Source organism: Carlito syrichta, unplaced genomic scaffold (assembly GCF_000164805.1).
Source record: "Carlito syrichta isolate Samal-C Ts95f unplaced genomic scaffold, Tarsius_syrichta-2.0.1 Scaffold309859, whole genome shotgun sequence".
In the NCBI taxonomy this organism is placed as follows: domain Eukaryota; kingdom Metazoa; phylum Chordata; class Mammalia; order Primates; family Tarsiidae; genus Carlito; species Carlito syrichta.
In genome coordinates this window covers 196,956-212,235 of record NW_007253955.1, presented here as the reverse complement: position 1 = coordinate 212,235, position 15,280 = coordinate 196,956, and the positions used below count along the sequence as shown (strand labels likewise).

General features: G+C 37.3%; 1 protein-coding gene across 1 annotated transcript in view; it reads left to right on the top strand.

Annotated features, from left to right (window-relative positions):
• The window catches only part of CDON (cell adhesion associated, oncogene regulated), a 96,809-nt gene that overhangs the window by 49,360 nt on the left and 32,169 nt on the right, over positions 1 to 15,280 (top strand). The window contains exons 8-14 of the mRNA XM_008068075.2: positions 534 to 887; positions 5,134 to 5,432; positions 6,860 to 7,034; positions 9,118 to 9,249; positions 12,245 to 12,448; positions 13,917 to 14,098; positions 14,561 to 14,666. Of these exons, the coding sequence (XP_008066266.1) occupies positions 534 to 887; positions 5,134 to 5,432; positions 6,860 to 7,034; positions 9,118 to 9,249; positions 12,245 to 12,448; positions 13,917 to 14,098; positions 14,561 to 14,666 (1,452 nt within the window). The remainder of the gene's footprint in view (positions 1 to 533; positions 888 to 5,133; positions 5,433 to 6,859; positions 7,035 to 9,117; positions 9,250 to 12,244; positions 12,449 to 13,916; positions 14,099 to 14,560; positions 14,667 to 15,280) is intronic.

Sequence of the window (15,280 nt, the reverse complement as noted above, 5' to 3'; positions counted from 1 at the left end):
TTTTTTTTTGAGTTGGGAGTCTCCCTCGGTCGCCCAGACTGGAGTGCAGTGGCACACTTCCGGCCACCGCAGCCTCGACCTGCTGGCCTCCGGAGATCCTTCTGCCTCAGCCTTCCAAGTAGCTGGAACTATAGGCGTGCGCTACCTCGCCCGGCTGAGTTTTGATTTATTGTAGAGACGAGGTCTTGCCAAGTTGCCCAGGTGGGTCTTGAACCCGCGGGCTCAGGCAATCCAATCGCCTTGGCCTCCCAAAGTGTTGGGATTATAGACTGAGACACCCGGCCCAAAGATTTCCTGATATACATTCCTTCCTTTCTGAAGGACAGGAAATCTATGTCAGAAATATCTAGGAGCCCACGACTATAAAAAATTCTAGTTTTTATTGATAGTTTTATTTGGTGAAAATTGAGATGGGAACTAACAAGCAGGGTGGTATCTTTGTTCTAATTATTACAATAATTAGATGAAATTATTTTGCATTGTAGATACTATAATGCTCTTAAATTTTTTTATGTGAATTACTTTTTAAATAGACAATGGATTCAAGCCAGTTATAATTACGGCGCCAACAAGTGCAAAGGTGGTAGATGGAGACTTTGTCACTCTGTCCTGCAATGCCACTGGACTGCCAGTTCCAGTCATTCGTTGGTATGACAGCCATGGATTGATAACCAGCCATCCATCTCAAGTCCTTAGGTCTAAATCCCGAAAATCACACTTAGTAAGACCTGGAGTCTTTGACCTTGAGCCTGTCTACTTCATCATGTCCCGAGCTGGCTCAAGCTCTCTCTACATTCAGGCTGTTACTCAGGAACATGCTGGGAAATATATCTGTGAAGCTACAAATGAACATGGCACCACACGGTCAGAAGCATCTCTCACAGTTGGTGAGTTGCCAATATTATTTTTTTCTTAGTTTAATCATTTCCTTTTATAGTAGGGGATAAAGTGATTAGAAAGATGTTATTTTAGTCAGGCATGGTGGCTCAAGCCTATAGTCCCAGCACTTTGGGAGGCTGAGGCGAGAGGATTGCCTGAGTCCATGGGTTCGAGAATAGCCTGGACAATGTGGCGAGTCCTCATCTCTACAATAAAAAAAAAAAAGAAATTAGCTTGGTGTGGTAGTGTGCACCTGTAGTTCTGGCTACTTGGCAGGCTGAGGTGGAAGGATCACCTGAGCCCAGTGGGTCGATGCTGGGGTGTCCGTGAGCATGCCACTGCACTCCAGCCTAGGCAACAGAGTGAGAGTCCAACTCAAAAAAAAAAAAGAATATATACATGTATGAACATGTATATGCTTGCATGAATATGCATATGTGAATATGTGTATCATTTATATATCTTCTTTGGGGCAAACATAAGAGTGGCTCTGCTAAAAATTGTTAGTTGCATAATAGGTATAGTTGCAGCAGCTCCTGGAGTAGAATTTAGCTGAAGTGATTATATTATATAAATACTGGGTTTAGGGAGACAGATGTCATGGTCATAGTTGATGGAACTAGATATTTTGTCCAACTTCCTCACATTAAATATGAGAAATCTTAGGCCCATAGAAATTACATAAGCTAACTTGTTTAGAAGATCTTTTTTTCCTCCAAGTTGCCCAGGCTGGTCTCAAACCCGTGGCCTCAGGCAAACCTCTCAAAGTGCTGGGATTATAGGCATGAGCCACTGTACCCGGCCTTGTTTAGAAGATCGTTAAGATTCTCTGATGCTTCAGGATTTTAGGTCTTCATAAATACCACCTTTATGTATAGTAACTCCACCAACCATACCTAAGAAGTCCTGCCTTGACTCTTTTACATATTCTATGGTAATTATTAAGATCCTTGCTAGGCACAGTGGTTTACACTAATAATCCCAGTACTTTGGGAGGCCAAGGTGGGAGGATTGCTTGAGCCCAGAATTTCAAGACCAGCTTGAGCAACATAGGGAGATCCTATCTCTACAGAAAAAATGAAATAAAATAAACTAGCCAAGTGTGGTGGCACAAACTTGTAGTCCCAGACACTGGAGGCTGATGTGGAAGGATTACCTGAGCTCAGGAGGTTGAGGCTGCAGTGAGCTGTGATGGTGCCACTGTTACTCCATCCTGGGCAACAGAGACCACAGCTAAAAAAAAAAAAAAAGAAAAGATTCAACTGGGTTTATTAAAACATAACAACCCACTTATTTGCACAGGATTTTGAACCTTATTAAGTTCTAGTATACCAACTGTCATTTACTGTGAAGAGGATACTAAGCATGTCAGAGAGAGCTGACTGTCTCTTCCCTTTTATTCTTTCCAGAGACCTTGAATTTTTGAGGTCCAGGATGTACAAATATTTGTAGAGTGAGTTGTAATTCTTTAGTACTATAATGGGAGTTGTTGGTCTGGGCTTCTTAAATAATTTGGGAGCAGAGTTTGCTGACAGGAGTGGTCACAGTGAGAGCTTCGTTGACAGAGCTGATTATACTCCCCATTTAGTTTCCACTCAGAGTTATTAAATTCATTTATATTGCCACAGTTTTCTCAATTTCTTTTTCAATTCAAAAAACATTATACCTTGAAAATGCTAAATATTTATCCTACCCATTTCACAGTGTTGACATGAAGATAAATTGAGATAATGTATTTGAAAACACTTTACAAAAAAAAATCAGGGTCTCACTGTCACCCAGGCTGGTGTGCAGTGCATAGCATGATCACGGCTCATTGCATTCTCTACCTCCTGGGCTCAGGTGATCCTCCTGCCTTAGCCTTCCTATTAGCTGGGACTACAAGCACACACCATCACACCTGGATAATTCTAGATTTTTTTTTTTATAGAGATGAGGTCTTGCTATGTTGCCCATGCTGGTCTTGAACTCCTGGGCTCAAGCGATCCTACTGCCTGGGCCTCCCAAAATGTTGAGATTACAAGCATGAACCACTGTGTCTGGCCTGAAAACACTGCAAAGTACTGTTAAGGTCTTTTATATTTTATCTAATATCTCACCAGTTCCAAGATTATATTTATTGGAATAGTAGAGGAAAGTTAATTGAATCCCCCTCTTAATACAAGTTGTGGAAAGATCTCTTTGCATCTTAAATAGTGCAGAAATGGAATTTTCATACTTATACAGAGTACAGGCTGCAGCATAAAATTTTTCTCATGCCTCTTCATAAACTGAGGCATGTGGTATTTAAACTCTCCTATAGCCAAACACCACTTCCTAGTGGTAAACTGCCCAGAGGATCCACAGAATTACTAATGAAAAAAAGGGCCTTCCACTACCCTAAGCCACAGATAATTACCTCCACTTGGTAGAGTCCATTTCTCTGCATTTGCAGGCACCAGATCACACCCTGAATATCAGTCCACAGTCTGACTCACTACATAAATATTGCTGTTCCAGAAGCAATATTTTGAAGTTGTCTCAGTGAACTTAATTAGTTTTCTTCTACATTATTTCCTCACTAGCTTCTTGTTTTCGTTGATGCAGGGTGCTTCTGGGACACCCTTTTTCTTTTTTAAACTAACAGAGAACTGACCTTACACTGTTAGTCCTGTTTTCTTGTTGGTTCTCTACTAAAATGCGGTAGTTCTCCTACAAACACACCCACCTTTTTTAAAAATCAAGAATCTGACTTCATTGTGGAAAAGAAACTATAATATTGTTTCCTTTATACCCTTCCTCCACAGATGAGTGAAAAATAGAATTTTCTGTTGCCAATATGAATAGCACTTTAGAAGAACCAAGCTGTCAGTCTTCAGGTTTTATTGTACTGGCAGTATATTTGTTTTCACAAATTGCTTTCTCATTTTTTTTACAGCAGTACTACTAGCATTCTTCTGGCAACTGTTGTCATTAGTGTCTCAGAGCCCTAATTTCTTCATCTGTAAAGTGGGAGTATTACCTTCTACCAAAGAATGTTGTTTTGAGAATTAAATGAGTCTTTGTTTATTAAATATCTAGTACAATGTTTGTGTTAGATATGCAACCTCATTTTTCAATGCATATATGCGACCTATTTTTTCAGTGCAAATAAATTATTTTTTACCCTCCTTGGTATGTTATGTATGCTGTTAGTAGCAAATATTAAGGCTGTATGCTTGTTTTATCTATCTTTAGATTGGCAATTTCTTAAGCCAACCTTCAGCGGAATTGAAGGAATTGTAGGACTTGGAAATAAGTACATTTTTCCCTTATCTGTCCAGGATTTCATTTCTTCCCCCTTCTTTGAGGTAGATTGTTTTCTGGGTATAGGGTAGGTGTCTATTGGGTGTGGGATAACTGTTGCTGTATAATTGACTATACAAAGACTGGTGACTTAAAGCGATAGCCCCTTTATTATCTCTCATGATTCTGGGAGTTAACTAGATGAAGCTGGGCAGTTCTTCAGATGTCCTTACTTGGAGTCTCTTAATACAGTTGTAATCAGATAGCACCTGGGTCTGGAATAGCCAAAGTAGCTTCACCCACATGTGTGGCACCTTTGTGGGGGCTGGATTCTGCCCCCATCTCTATCTATCTCCATGTAATTCCTACATGTGGCTAGCTTGGACATCTGTAGGTAATAGCTAGATCACAAGAGTGCAAGTGAGAGTAGGTGTGCCAGGTCTTTTTAAGGCTTAAGCCTAGGTTCACTGTGGAAGGGGACTACCCAAGAGTGTGAATACTGGGAGGTGTTTTTTTTTGTTTTGTTTTTTGTTTTTGGAGATTAGCTACACAGTAGGTAGGAGCCTGACTCTTGACCATTTCCTCACTATCTGTATCACCTTGTTCTCAATGGAATGTGTTGCTCATTGTGTTTCATTTACCACTGGAGTTGATGCCTCATGGTCTTCAGCTTAAAATCTTCTGAGGATAGGCTAGAAAATTGTTAATGCAAAAGAGGGAATACTAATAGAGAGCAAGGCAAAAAGAAAAACTTTTAAACCACTAAGCTATTACATTGTATAATTGGTTTTCAAATAATGCATGTGCTCTCCCATAAGCAAGAGATTGCTACTAGAGGTTAAATGTTTCCATGTATCATAAATGAAAATGTTACCTATTTTAACTTCAAGGACTCAGATTTTACTAACAATATCACTGTGGGTAAGACACTGAAATAATGAGTTTCTTCAAGCTATCTTCTCTCTCTCTCGTCTCTCTCTTTCTCTGCAGTTCCTTTTGAAACAAATACAAGAGCAGAAGCAGTCACATCTTCCGATGCTACTCAGAATGATGAAAGAGATAAAAGAGATGGTTCAGAAACTAGATTATTGAGCTCATTTCCAAGGAAGGTACATTCCAGTGCAGCAGAATCATCATCAGAGAAAAATACTAGTGGCACTTCTGTTCCTGATGCCCCCATCATACTGAGCCCCCCGCAGACTCAAACGCCAGATACATACAACCTGGTATGGAGGGCGGGCAAGGATGGTGGACTGCCCATTAATGCCTATTTTGTGAAGTATCGAAAGGTAATGTCTTCTCATTTATTATCCTTCTCTGCTGTTTGAGTAATATATGCTTATTGTTTTCCATTTGTGGAATGGCAGGAAACAGGACAAGAGTGTTTCAGAATAAGTTTGTCAGAGGTATTCTACCAATTATCCTGGATTTACCAATCTTATAAAAGTAATAAGAATGAAGTATAAATTTTTTTTCTCCCAAATTGGGATTCTAAGAACCCCGTGATGTCTTGACATTTTTTTAATCAAACATTTTAACCCTTTAGGTATAAAGCTCTGTAAGCCACTTTTAAAACAGTAATTCCTTCCTTCTGTAAGATAATAGAATGCTGTTTATTTAGCAAATAAAGCAGTTTCTTATTAGAAACAACTATTTGGACAAAGTTCTTTGCATAATCTTTGACAACTATTTGTATTTCAAGTTGTCTTTTTAATTGTATTAAACTCTTACTTAGTTTGGTCATTTATTTTGGTAAATCTTGGGCCTCTCAATTGATTCTTCAGATAATGATTTCCCCCCATGGGCTTGTATTAAAGCAGAATGAAAAAGCTCTTTTCTGTTTAATGAGACCAGTAAATGAATGAAATGGTAGGGGATGAACTCATATTGAAAATCATTTTCTTTGTCTAAGACATTTGGTATTTGCTGTTGAATGGTAATGTTTTTAATGACTGGAAAAACTAACATGATGATATTTTAAAGTTTATCTACTGTTTCTAACCTGATGATTATAGATGAAAGTTTTGCTAGTAATCTTATCTACCCTAACACCTCTATGCAGCATTGTCTCTTGGTTCCATTAACCAAGAAGCAACTGATTAGATCCTTTTTATTTTCTCCAACATATGCTGAATAATATCAAGACATGAAGCAAGAATGCTGAAAATAGTCAAAGCATACTGACTAGTGGGGAAGATGGACATTAAAAAATAAACATGGAAGGAAATGCTTGCGGAGAAAAAGAATGCAGAAAATATATAATAAATAATTATATAATTCATACACATACAAACATATGGAGTATATCTGTATTAACTGATCATAAATTATTATGATTTTCCATATTACCAGTAATACCTATTATTTTACACTTACTTTATTCTTTTGTTAGCCCAAAAGAAAAGAAAAGAAAGGAGGTATTATCTCTATTACAAGTAAAGGAAACAGACTCCAGGAAGGCAGTTATTTGCTTGAAGCCACACAATTATGATGTGTAGCAGAGCCAGGCATCTTTTTATGGTGCAAATTCCAGAGTTCTTGCTCCAGGTCCCCTTATTTTTCTTAAAGTAGTATGGTATCTTTTTTACTTACTATGTAATATCACTTCCCAAAACTCTTCTAGAATTAAATGAATTCTAATTTTTTTACCAAATGTAACTGAAAGGTTTCCTGCCCTCCATCTCCTGTTTTTTCTGGAATGTTTTCTCTTGGGCAGCTGGACGATGGTGTTGGCATGGTGGGAAACTGGCACACGGTTCGAGTCCCAGGAAGTGAAAATGAGCTCCATCTAACTGAACTGGAGCCATCTAGTCTTTATGAAGTCTTGATGGTAGCAAGGAGTGCAGCAGGTGAAGGACAACCTGCCATGCTCACCTTCCGAACCAGCAAAGGTGAGTATAGTCTTTCTTTAGAGGAATACACTTGCTGTCTTGATGTCAATTTAACAGCAAGGAGTCTTTTGAATAGTAGAGATTCTTATATATAAATTCACTGAACAATCCTATTGTAGTTCCCTGTTCTTTTGGACCACATTTGGATAACTGTATTGTAACATTCCGTCTAACACTCCACAGATATTTTTTAGAGCTTACGATATGCAAGGCCTTGGGATAGGTGATACAGGGAAAATGAAGGTGGTCAAGACAAGATCCATCTCAATGGAGCTTATACTTTGATAAAGAAGGAAAGGCATATACTTAAATACCAACTACAAGACAAAATTTAATTCAATTCAACTCATATTTATGAATGTCTTTTATGTGTTGGGCAATAAAAAAACAGACAAAACTTGGTGGTTTCATGGAGATTAAATTCTAGTTGGGAATGACTTATTCCTAAATTGTAAGTACATTAGAAAAATTGTTAGTACATATTAATGAGAGAAATAAATTAGGAATGGTTATTGGAAGTAGGGGTAGTAGTTTGTTTTTTTTGAGTTAGAGTCTTATTCTGTCACCCAGACTGGAGTGCAGTGGCATGCTCATGGCCACCGCAGCCTCGACCTGCTGGGCTCAGGCGATCCTTCCAAGTAGCTGGAACATACAGGTATGCGCCACTATGCCCAGCTAATTTTTTAATTTATTGTAGAGATGAGGTCTCGCCAAGTTGCCCAGGCTGCTCTTGAACCCATGGACTCAGACAATTCTCTCACCTCAGCCTCCCAAAGTGCTGGGATTATAGGTGTGATCCATTGTGCCCAGCCCTGGTGTAGTAGTTTTTAACAGTTTAAGCAGGTGACTAGGGAAGTCCTCAATGAGCAGTTGACATCAGAGCAGAGTCTTAAATAGGAGGGGAATTAGAAAGCCATGTGACTATCCAGGGAAAGAACATTCCCGGCAGTGACATAGCAAGTGCCAAATCCCCAAGGAGAGTGTATGTGGTATACCTTAGGAGCACCAAGGGGGCAACTGTGATGGAAGCAAAGTAAGTGAATAGGGAGAGGTGCTCAGGAAGATGAGAGGGTATCCAAATCACACCCTCCATCTTGTGTGGACTTTGACTTTGCCCCTGAATGAGTTGTGGAGAACTGGAGCATTTGAACAGAGGAGTGACATGATGTGCCGTCTGTTCTAGCAAGATGATTCTGGCTGGGGCTGCAGATAGACTGGAGGAGGGTAAGAGTGTAGGCAGAGAGACCAGCATATGCCAGGTACTATGGGAGATTTCCAAGGACGGTGCTGGGAGAGCACAAAGAAGAGATATTCCTTCCATAGGGCAGCTTGATTGAAATGCTATCATCATGACTTGGCTGTAAATGAACAGAGAGACTCCAGCAGATGGAGATGGGAACTGGGAGGAAGAGTATTTTGGTATGGTACTATAATGAAAAGGAGGTATGAAGATTGAGAAGAATCTATCTAGTGGCTTTTGGAAAAAACTCTTTTGTCTAGTTACTGAGTATGGCAAGAAAAGTAATGAGTATTTCCTATTTTAAATGTACCTTGAGTTAATTTTCGCAATCAGTTGTCAGGTGTTCACAGAGTCTGACCTGTAAATACTGAATAATAAGCATGCATTTCAATAAAACAAAAATTCACCCAATTTCACTTTTTGCCTTTTGAAATATTAAAACAATGTGACAATTTTCATGTGAAAAACTTAGCAGAAGCTCTTTAATGAATTTTATGGTTTAGAATCAAGAAACATGTCCAGTAAAAAGAAAAATAGACTAAGAGTTTGAAAATGTTTACACTAATAATTTGACCTTTTCACTTGTGCTGTTTTACATTTGCAAAATAAAGTTGGAATGAGGAAGACACATTTTTAGCTTTCCCTTAAACAAGAAAAAGACAGTAATTTTTTGTCAGTTCCTTCTAACAGCTAAGTATTTAAAATGTAGGTGTTACATTTAGTCACTGTGACAGATAAGTTCATATATTTATACCTTTGTACTAGTTAACTTTCAGAGTATTTTTTTTTTACTTTGCATATATATAAGCCTATGTTACAGTATATGTCTTTTAACCTTCCTAGAGAAAACAGCCTCATCAAAAAACACCCAGGCATCCTCTCCACCTGTGGGCCTCCCTAAGCATCCTGTTGTTTCAGAGGCTGCAAACAACAATTTTGGGGTGATACTGACAGATTCCTCTAGGCATAGTGGAGGTAAAGAAAATAATCTTCATTTAATTTCATGCTGTTTGTTTACAGATGTAACTGACCTATTTCAGATTTTTGGGAGTTAGAATGGAATGTGGTATTTGTTTATATCCTACCATATAGCTCTTTTAGGTTCTATTTTAATCATCTTTAAATGTCCTATGTTTAAACTTTGGCAAATCAGTTGTCATAACTGGTATTTAACTTAATAAATGCAGATACAGAATGTTCTGGTACTAAGTTTTTATAACTCAAGAAAAGGGTTTTTCTGTTTCCTCTCTGGAAAGAAAATTAAGTTTATATTTTGAACTCTAAAAGCCTGACTGTTTGGTGATTTATCAAAATGTACAGTGATACCTGTGGTAAGTTATTTTATTGAAACACTACATGTCATATTCACTTTTATTGCTATAACTAGTTAGTCTTATGGTTTTTAAATATCTTAGCAGTAAAGTTTTCAAAAGAATTCTTTTTAGTATTTAAGTTTCACACTAATGAGTTCTACAGTTACAGCCTAATGTGCTTTTTGTGATTGTGCTGATATGTCAAGACATCTAGGGAAGACTTTCATTGCCGAGCTCTAAGAATTTCCAAACTTTTTATAGTTTTTCTTCCATATTTTAATAGTTTTCCATGGATTGATTTCAGGTCATAATGTTTTGAATATCCCTTTGGAGTGCCTCTGCTTCAATATTGTGAGCTGCTCTTACTTGATTACTTTTACCTCAGGCATATTCCCGCTCTCTTAAGCAGGTTACTTATATGAGTATCAACTTCATGTAAATATAACTAACATCTGAAAAACAGAAACATTACCGTTTATTTCAGACACTGTCTGGTACTTCATGTAATGTATGTTGGAACATCAGAGATGAAATAATTCTTGTTTTCAAGAAATGTATAGTGTAGTGTATAGTGTACACACACACGCGCGCGTGCACATACAGAGGGTGCCAAAATTACACATACACACACACACATATATAATCTATCTGTCTATCTATATATATAGTATAGTGGGTGATATAGACAGCTAATGCCATAACTGATATAGACAAATAAACAAGTAACAACAATTTTGATTCATTATGTTTGAGATTATCCTTTTGGTGTTATGGGATCACAAGAGAAGTATCTAAGTTATTCACTTGATATAGAGGAGAGGGAGTGATGGTTTGAGAGGTTCCTCAGCACCTGATCTAAGCCTCAAGGGACACAGATGATATAGCTTGATGAAGACACAGACAAGAGTTTCTAGGCAAAGACATCTTGTGCAAGAGACAGATGAGTGTCATGTTCTATTTTGTTTAGAGGTGAGAGATTTTATTTGGTGTGGCTGGTTGCTGTGGGGATTTATCTAGAGTGGGAGGCAAATACGTGCCTTGTATGATCACTTAAAATTCAGTCTTTCCCTGAAAGCTATTAAGAACTCTAAGGATTTTAAAGAGGGAGATGGGAGGAAAGGTAAAAGATAAGCCTAGAGAAATAATGAGGAGAGCGACAGTGTGAATGATGGGGGAAGAATACCTATGTGATAGATTAGGGGAATGGAAGAAAGATTATGGATTCTGTTCTGAAGTCATGAGTTTGGCATTATCCAAGTAGAGATAACCAAAAGAAGTGATTTATTAATCTTCATGAGGAAGATAGCATATCTATTTTATAGATTAGGAAACCGAGTTTCAGGGTGGTTATGCAGCCTGCCTAAGATCATCCAGAAAGTGGTGGAACTGCTATCAAATCCAGATTTTCTAAATCCAAGTATAGTGTTCTTTCTTTTATACCTTGTTAATGGTCACATGCTATTTCTTTTAGATATTGATGACATTCTTCTCTGTAGAGATATTTTCCCCAATAACTTTCTTTTTCCTATTTGATCTGTGATGTTTGATGAGTTTTAATCACAGATGAATCAACATAAGGAAGATATTTGGTTTTGTAGTATTAAAGAGATTCACTAACAGTTCTATTTATTCTGTTTCCATTGCTTTCTAACTTAAAGGAATACAGTAAGTATCACTCAAAGTTGCCTGCTTTGAATATATTCCTCTTTTGATCCCTTAAGCAATTTGTTTTTAAAATGCCACAGTTTTCGCCATGAAAGTACCACATTCTACATTATTGCCTTCCTTCTCATGTGTTTACATTGTGGGTGACGAGGTGTTGAAGTGGAAGAGTATTGCTCAATCTTGAGGAGCGTGGCATAGGCCAGACGAGATGGGCTCCCTAGTGGCTTTCCCAAAGTAACCCATGTCACCCTGACTTGGAGTTGGCCCTCCACATTCCAGCTGTAGAAACTTGATTGTCAGCTTGACAAGATCATTGGTCTCTTGAGAACCAGCTCATATCTACAAAATTTATAAGTGATTAAGATAAACCAGAACAGCAGTTTACTAGTTTGCAGTGTCACTGTCATGTGAACCAGATTGTTCTATCAGCATATTTTCCTTGAGGGAGCCAAGTGGGAAGCCAGTTATAACCACAAAATTACTTGATCATTAAGAGGTGTTACATACATGATTTAAATGACTGCTGAGCTTACTTCTATAATATAATAATCAGTATACTGCTGAATGCGTTTTGTGTGGCTTCGATGGATAAAGAAAAACATTTAGATAAGGTAAAACATAATTGTGAAAGTTTATTATAAATTATTACCATAGTCAGACTTGAAGCACCAAATAATTACTTAAATATTATTTTAGTCATGAATCCAAAATAGCATGGTCAAAATGATCATTCTTATTGGCTTTCAGTTTTTCAGAGCTAATTATCAAGTTTATAGACTATTTAAATTTACTTCCTTTTATTTCTATATTTGGCCATTTCATTTCCCGCTAGATTAAGCAGAAAAAGGAAGGTAGTCACAATATTATTAACTCGGGTGAAAATGTTTGGTGAAAAACCTTTAAAAACATGAAGTTTGGGACTTATCCCTTTAGTTTAAGTTATTCTCATCTCTGACACCATGGGCTATTGAAATGAATGTTTCCATTTTTAGTTCCAGAGGCACCAGATCGGCCCACTATTTCCACTGCATCAGAGACATCAGTCTATGTCACTTGGATTCCACGGGCAAATGGGGGTTCTCCAATCACTGCCTTCAAGGTTGAATATAAACGGATGAGGACCAGTGATTGGCTTGTGGCAGCTGAAGATATCCCACCTTCCAAACTTTCTGTGGAAGTTCGTAGTTTAGAACCAGGTAGTAATACTCAAATTTTTTCTTTTTTACCATCAGTGCTAACTTCAAATGCATATTTTTAATTTTACTTTTTTCTAACTGTTAAAGTAATATATGCTTATTGTATAAAAATTTGAAAATAAAATATAAAGAAAAGAATAAATAAGCCATCTGAAATTCATCCATCCAAGATAATCATTGTTTATATTTTGGGATTTTTTTCTAGCCTTTTTTTCTCTTTTAATACCAACCAGGATTATGCCATAAATATTGTTTTGTCCCTCATTTTTCTCATATTAGTCTTCATATTTCCTCATACTTGTTTTTCAGTATCTTTAAAAATTCTATATAAACTCAACTTTTAATAGTTGTTTATCTTTCTTACAAGCAAGTATACCATAATTTACTTAGTGTGAATATGTTTTCTTATGACAGACTATTTTAAGAGGAAAACTGCTTGTTATTTGACTAAATGTTTGATCTGATGCTGAATCTCAGCATAATTATACTCAGTGTTTAGTCTTATGGAAATGAGTTAACAATACCTGTCTGTCCTATGTGAATTGTTTCAGCAGAGGAACTCAGCCCTCCCCCGCTTTGAGACTTATGAAAAAAATTAAACTGTAAAGGAAAAAAAGCATACATAAACTTTCTTTACTTTGATTTGTTTAGGTTTCAGGTCCATTTTTGTTTCTGGACCTTTAAATGTACATTAGTAGCAAATGACTGTGTTTGTCTAAACAAGTAACATGAGGAGCTCAGGAGCATGTAGGCATAGCTGGAAGATGATAGCAGTTTTAAACGTGGGCAAAGCTAAGAAGTGTTTCCTAGGTTGAAAACATTGCCTTCAGAAGCCCAGTGATTATTTTTGAACTATTTGGAAACTTGCTTTAGAATTTCAATTTATTCTTCAGATTCAGATTTCACAAATTTACAATCCTTAGCATTTTTTTAGTTTCTTAATATGTAATCCAAATAAATTCCTTCTGTTATAGTTGAAATTTGCTCCCTCTTACCCCGTTAACAGTGAAACCAGAGTGGCGTCTGCTGCCACCCACACAGTGCCTCTTTATAAATGTATTTACCATATTAAACTGCACTTCAGTAGTTTCTTTCAGAGTGAAAAGAGCCTAGTTTTGGGGACTGATACTTCAACGAATACTGTCTTTGATGGGTATGACCTAGGATGGGATGGTAAAAAGAGCAAATGTTCTCTTTCCTCTTTACTTACTCCCTCCATGAGATGTCATTAATCTTTCCCAGAAGTCTTTCTTGGTGACTCCTAAAAGGTCTTGGGATCTTGAACACAATGCATGGAGCAGCCACTCCCAGTTGATTGAAATTGGCAAGTGGGTTGAAGTCTATCTACCATACAGGCTTTAGAGTATGTTATTGTAGATAGATACGTAAGCACAATTGCCATATTTTGAGTATTCTACCTCAATTGTCTTAGTATGACTTTTTTAAGTTACTTTTTTTCCCCCCATAGGTTCAGTATACAAATTTAGGGTCATAGCTATCAACCATTATGGTGAGAGTTTCCGGAGTTCAGCGTCGCGTCCTTATCAGGTGGCTGGGTTCCCCAACCGTTTTTCTAACCGTCCAATTACTGGACCTCACATTGCATACACCGAGGCTGTCAGTGATACTCAGATTATGCTAAAGTGGACAGTAAGTAAATATCTTCTTGTATGATTGTTCTGATTTGGTCATGTTAACAGCTAATGTAATATTCTCATAACATATTACTGCGGCCAGCAAATTTTGAATTTTAATTGAAGGGAAATGGAAAGTCACCACTATTTGTCTAAAAGGCCATATTAGAAGGAGAGCAGGGTTAAAAATAAAATTGTTGTTTCTTCAGCTGTTATCCAAGTGTTATTAACTAAATTGCCTTTTTGTGTTTATTAACTTTGAACCAAATGTGCTTTTATGCTTTTGAATCTAGCAAGGTGTACTGCTCTTTCCTGCAATAAGCTAAATGCTCTTAATATCTTTGAGCTAAATTTAGAATGAACATTAAGTATGTTTGCAAAATGAAGCTAGAAAAATAAGACCACATAGATAAATCTTAATGTATGTAAAAGTTACATTTATTTTTGTCTTTGAGAAGTCTTTGCTTCTATTTTTTAGTATATTCCATCAAGTAACAATAACACTCCCATTCAAGGATTTTATATCTATTACCGACCAACAGATAGTGACAATGACAGTGATTACAAGAGGGATGTTGTAGAAGGTAAGTCCCACTGGCATACTAGAGTCTCTGTAAAGGAGCTTTGAAGGGAGAAGACTTACAAATATTATGAAATGTGTCACCCCGGGTTAAGATAGAGTAAAAAATGGAATGATACGTACATTAATGCTGTTGAATTTGTCTCAAAGAAAACCAGTATTACCAATTTAATATAGGTAGTACCTTACATTTTGGTTGCACATACAGTTGCAAAAGTATGGGGAGATATGATTTGTCATATGGGGGAGATATGATTTGTCATTTGGGGGAGATATGATTTGCAAAATATTTTGATTTCTGTTTTGTTTAAATGAACAATGACCTGAATATAAAAATCAATTGCATTGTCTAGCTACATTTTAAAAATAATGTTGGCCGGGTTTGGTGGCTCAGCCTATAATCCCAGCACTTTGGGAGGCCAAGGTGAGTAGATTGCCTGAGCCAGTGGGTTCAAGACTAGCCTGGGCAACTCGTCTCTACAATAAATAAAAAATTAATTGGGCTTGGTAGCTCGCACCTGTAGTTCTAGCTACTTGGAAGGCTGAGGCAGAAGGATCGCCTGAGCCCAGCAGGTCGACGCTGGAATGGCTGTGAGTGTACTACTGCACTCCAACTTG